Source organism: Geospiza fortis, unplaced genomic scaffold (assembly GCF_000277835.1).
Source record: "Geospiza fortis unplaced genomic scaffold, GeoFor_1.0 scaffold450, whole genome shotgun sequence".
NCBI lineage: Eukaryota > Metazoa > Chordata > Aves > Passeriformes > Thraupidae > Geospiza > Geospiza fortis.
The window spans coordinates 2,390,202-2,395,508 of NW_005054416.1; the positions used below are offsets into that span (position 1 = coordinate 2,390,202).

The 5,307-nt window shown below is 55.2% G+C and overlaps 1 protein-coding gene across 1 annotated transcript in view; it reads left to right on the forward strand.

Moving 5' to 3' along the window:
• Positions 1–153: 153 nt before the first annotated feature.
• CPSF7 (cleavage and polyadenylation specific factor 7) overlaps positions 154–5,307 on the forward strand; it is a 7,170-nt gene continuing 2,016 nt past the window's right edge. Inside the window, 6 exon segments of the mRNA XM_031061552.1 lie at positions 154–403; positions 2,791–3,009; positions 3,441–3,544; positions 3,791–3,936; positions 5,149–5,304; position 5,307. The exon segment at position 5,307 is cut by the window's right edge and continues 210 nt beyond it. Of these exon segments, the coding sequence (XP_030917412.1) occupies positions 350–403; positions 2,791–3,009; positions 3,441–3,544; positions 3,791–3,936; positions 5,149–5,304; position 5,307 (680 nt within the window). The 5' untranslated portion in view covers positions 154–349.

Sequence of the window (5,307 nt, forward strand, 5' to 3'; positions counted from 1 at the left end):
GGATTTAGGGAGCAGAGGGGATTCGGGGGACACAGGGATTTAGGGGGCACATGGGATTTGGGGGGACACGGATTTAGGGGGACGAGGGGATTTGAGAGGCAGAGGGGATTTAGGGGGTAGAAGGCATTTAGCGGGGGGGGCACAAGTATTTGGAGGGAAGAGGGGATTTAGGGGAACACAGTACCTGGGGTGAGGAAAGGAGATTTGGGGCTCACAGGGATTTGGGGGGACGCCCCCAGCGGCTCCCCAAGGCCTCAGTGACCCCCTGCCCCCCATTCCCAGAGCACCTTCCGTGTCCTGGCTCCGCCCGGTCCCAGCCGGGCCTCCCGCTCTCCCCGCCTCTGGAAATATGTCCGAGGGAGTGGATCTGATTGACATCTACGCCGACGAGGAGTTCACCCAGGTGAGGGCTGCGATGGGGGTGCAGATCCCCCCCCTTTTCTTTCAGGAAGAGATCCCAGTGTCCTGCAGCTCATCCCAGTGGAAGATGCAACTGGTGTGGCTGGGAAAAGGGAAGGATCATTCCCAATCGTTCCCAAATCTCGGTGGCTGCCACCTCCAGCTGTGATTAAAGGGTTTCCCTGTGGGTTGTGACACGTGGCTGGTCACGGAATGTTTGGGATTTAAGAGCTTAGCTGTGTCCTGGTTGGAAAAATGAGAAATCCCAGCTGGAAGAGGCATTTCCAGGGAATTACACGGTGAGGGGATACCAGGAGCCAAATCCATGGGATCACCCAGGCTGGGAATCTGTGCAGGAGCTTGCTGTTCCTGTGCTGCTTGTCCCATCCCAGGAGTATCTGGGATTCACAGCAGGAAATGATGAAGGAAGGGGGTGTTGGAGAAGCAGATTTTAGGGAGTTCATGGATATGGGAAAGCAAGTGCGAAGGCAGATGTTGGAAAATTCGAAACTGCCATGGAAAGCTTGTGGAGAGAAGTTGGCAAGAGGAAAAGTCATGGAAACTGGAAGCAAAGCACACGGAGGAAGGAATCACCATGGAGAAAGGAATTCCTGTGAACTCCTGGTGATCAAGAGAAGCTTCTTCTGGTTATTGGATGAGACTATCCCATGGAATCTCCTGGGAGGACCAAGTGGATGGAGGATTTTCTCAAAGCTGGAATGGTGATCCAGGCCAATGACTCTGGCATGTTCGTTCCTCTGGGATGTGTGGCAGGAGAGCACCTGGAATGAATCCATGCCAGGAACAAAGCAGTGGGGAGGTGCTGTGGTGTCCCTGTGGCACTCCAGGGATGCCAGTGTAATTCCAAATCCCACATTCCCACGTGGTGATTCCCTCTAACAGTGCCCAGCTTCATCCCTGTGCACCTCAGCTCAGTGTGCATGGATGGGGAGCAGGAGAATCCCTAAAATCTCCCAAGCTGAATCCCCTAAGTAGCAGAACTGAGGGATTCCAAGGGATTCCCCCTCTAGCCCCTCCTTCCTATTTTTGGTCTTGACTTTCTGAAACTTCCAGGCGGGAATCTTCCAGCCTTGGGCTGTGTCCAAAGGCTCCTGGTGGAGGTGGGAGCGTGGGAGTTGGATTAACCAAACACTTGAGCTTTTTTGGGAAATGAACACAAAACTACAGCTCCCTTTTCAAATCATTCTTTTATCAGCTCCAGGGCAAGAGCTGGATGCAAAAGTTCAGGGAGAGGGAAAATGGTTGGATTTTTGGATTCCTGGATTTCCACAATCCTTGGAAAGCTGTGTGCTGAGCATCCTTCTTTGTCCAGCTCCCAAGAGGATGTTTGCAATGCCCTGACCCTCAGACTGTCTCTAGCAGAAAACACTGTCCAAACTGCCTGGAATTGAAAATTTGGGAGCAGAACCTCTGGTTTTTGTGGCACACCAGCTCCTGTGGGATAGATCCTCATAGAGTGATTTTGTGGGATGAAACACTCGGCACAATCTGAATGAGGAACTGGGATCCATAGTAAACACAGAACTTGCTGGACATTCCAAATTAAATATAGCCTGAGACAGAGTGGGAATTGGGAGGCAGATCTAGGACATGCTGGAATTCCCAGCTCTGGCGCTTCCTGAGCTTCCTCTGCCAAAGGGACAGATCCAATGTGTGGGAGCTCCTACCCTAGAAAGGGCTTTTTTTTTCCCAAAAATGAGCAAGTTTGGGGTGCTGGGCATGGTTTGAGGGGGGTGTGGAATTCCCAGGTTGGATTTTTGGGAAGCATGTGTTGCCAAGGACAGGCTCATCCCTGGAGGGCATTTGGTTTTCCACCATTGAATTCTTGCCCTCCAAATTGGGAATTTCTTCCTGGTGGTAGCCACAGAGTCTTGTCCTATTGTGTGGGATCCAAGTGGGCTGGTCCTTGGAATGTGCTGGAGCTCAGTGGGGGTTTAGATGAGATATTGGGAAGAATTTCTTCCCTGTGAGGATGGTGAAGCCCTGGAATGGATTTCCAGGGAAACTGTGGCTGCTCCATCCCTGGAAGTGTTCCAGGCCAGGTTGGACAGAGCTTGGAGCAACCTAGGATAATGGAAGGTGTCCCATGGCGGGGGGTGGGATGGGATGATCCTTAAGGTCCTTATTCCAACCCCAACCATTTCATGATTCCATGAAATCAGAGACCATCATCCTGTTTTTTGGGATTGCCCAGGCAAGGGGTGGCTGTAATTCCCAACTGTGCATAGACCCAAACCAAGTGATTTGGGCCTTAAACCTTTGAACTCAGCTTGGAAATTCCTCTTGGGAATTGGGACAGCAGTTTGGGAAGAGCAAAGAAGGCTTCCCAAGCCCTTCCCAAGGCAGGATCTCATGACGTTTTCCCAGCAGGACCCGGAGTTCAGTAATGCTGACCAGATGGATCTCTACGACGATGTGTTAGCAGCCAGCTCCCAGCCCCAGGAAAAGCGTTCCAGCAGCTCGGAAGCGCCTCCGGAGATCCGTCAGGAGCCATCTCCCAAGCCCAACAGCAAACCCCCGGCCATCCTGTACACCTACAGCGGCCTCCGGAACAAGAGGGCCGCCGTCTATGTCGGGAGCTTCTCCTGGGTGAGCTCATCTTCCTGGGAAATTCGGGATTCCAGGGGAACCTCTGAGGCGCTGCTGGGCTCTCTAGGGGAGTGGCAGGGATTTTGAGGGGCCTGCTCCTCCTCAGTCCTGAGCTGGATTGTGAGCTGGGCTTGGCTTTGTGATCCTCAGGGAAAAGGGATTTGTATCCCTGAGGAGCTTCTGGGCTGAGGTATCTGCTGATGTCCCTTTGAAGCTGTGACTTTGGGGTGTTGCTCCTGAGTTGCCTTCTCCTGTTCAGGGATGCAGTTTTGGGAAGGCTCTGTCTTGTCAGAACCTGTTGTTGTTATCCATTCCCAAGGCTTGTTCCAGATGATTTTAAGCTCCCTGAGGAAGTCTGGGGTGACATTCCTCAGGTGGATGGGGGACACTGGGGACAGACATGGATACCAGCCTGTTCTCTATGCCCTCAGTGGACGACTGACCAGCAGCTGATCCAGACCATCCGCTCCATTGGAGTCTATGACGTGGTGGAGCTGAAATTCGCCGAGAACCGAGCCAATGGCCAATCCAAGGGGTGAGAGCCAACGGAGTTTCGGGTGGGAATGATGGGAGCCAGGCCCTCATGGCCACATCCATTGTTTGGTGGAAGGTGAGGGAGCAGCCAGTGCTTTTCCTGCCTGGGACAGGGAATCCATGGAGCATCCCAAAGAGCATGGAAAAGTGAGGAGGGGGTGTGGAGCAGTGGGATGGGATCAGGAGGAGGGTCTGGGGGAGTTCTCTGCAGTGGGTTCAGGGCTCAACCTCCCTCTCTGCCACGCAGGTACGCGGAGGTGGTGGTGGCCTCCGAGAACTCGGTCCATAAACTCCTGGAGCTGCTTCCTGGAAAGATCCTGAATGGAGACAAGGTGGAGGTGAGGCTGGCGACCCGACAGAACCTGTCGCAGTTCGAGGCTCAGGCTCGCAAACGTGAGTGCGGTGCCGGTGTGAGGCGGGCGGGGGGTTCCATCTCACACACATCCCAAATCCCCCCAGATCAGCTGCCAGGCCCAGCCCAGCGAGCCCTTGGGATGGGGGGAAACGTTGCCAGGAGCATCTGGGGGTTGTTTTTCCCATTCCTGAGCCGGATTAGCTCCTGACCCGAGTCTTTATGATCCCCTTTTAGGTGCTCCCACACTGCGAAGATCCCTCGTAGCCTCTTCCTCCTCCTCTCCAAACTGAATGGGCTTAAGCTCTTCAGGCTCTCAGCATAGCTAAGACCCTCCATATCTATTAGTAGCTCCTCTCTGGATCTGCTCCAGAATTTTTCCATCCCTGCGGAGGTAAGGTGCCCAACACTGGAGGAATATTCCAGCTGGGGCCTGGCCGTGGGCGTCCCTCAATGGCGATAGGTGGTCCTGGCCTCACTCCGCAGCGATGCGATGGGATCCGCAGGGATTGTCCTGGCAGGAGCATGTCTGAGGAGGTCTTGGCCAGCTCTGGTCGTTGTAGATCCCTTGGCATGTTTTGTGCAAGGAAAACTCCCCCTTCCCAGCAGAGTTGCTTCGCTCCCTTCCTTTGGCTCAGGTGCCCGAGGGGATCGGCTGCTTGGTGCTTAGGCTGTGTCCCAACTTGCCCTGCAGATTTGGTGGAGCAGGGAGTGTTCCCTGGGCCGAGTTCCGGCTGCCCCCAGGGCACAGCAGAGCTCCCATGCAGCCTTTTGGCACAGCTGGGAGCCGTGGTTCCTGTCACACCCCTTCTGTCTCATCCTCAGTGCCTCTTTGGATAGAGCAAGGCTTCTTGACCCTCTCGGAATGCTGAGTTTTCCTTCCTCTAGCAGCAGCTCCGTTGCTGTCAGCACTTGAGTTCTGTCCCCTAATGCTCTTCCATGCTTGGCCCTCTCCAAATCCATGTGTGGATCTCAGGCTCTCCAGGTCTTTGGGGATCTCTCACCATTCCTTGTGGCTTTTGGCTCCTGTCCCTGTGACCTGCCTGTCCCCAGGGCACTGTGCGGGGTCTTGCTGGAAAGCTGGGCCCCTCTTGGAAAAACACATGGAAGTGGAGGATATGTGTGGCCGGCTGGATCTCTCTCTGGGCACCTCCAGCCCTCCAGGGGTGGGAGGAAGAGGAGGAGCAGGAGGTCTCAGAGACCCGGACACCCTCCAGCTGCATCTCACAGCTCTTTCCCCGTGCCACTTCCAGGTGTGCCGCCGCGGGCCCACTCCCGGGATTCCATGGATGCGGTGGATGGCCGGGCGACGCCGACGGAGAACGCGCTGCCCCCCGCCCGCATGGAGAAGCCCCCCTCAGTCCTGCCCTTCTTCAGCCGCCCCCCTGCGCTGCCCCTCATGGGGCTACCCC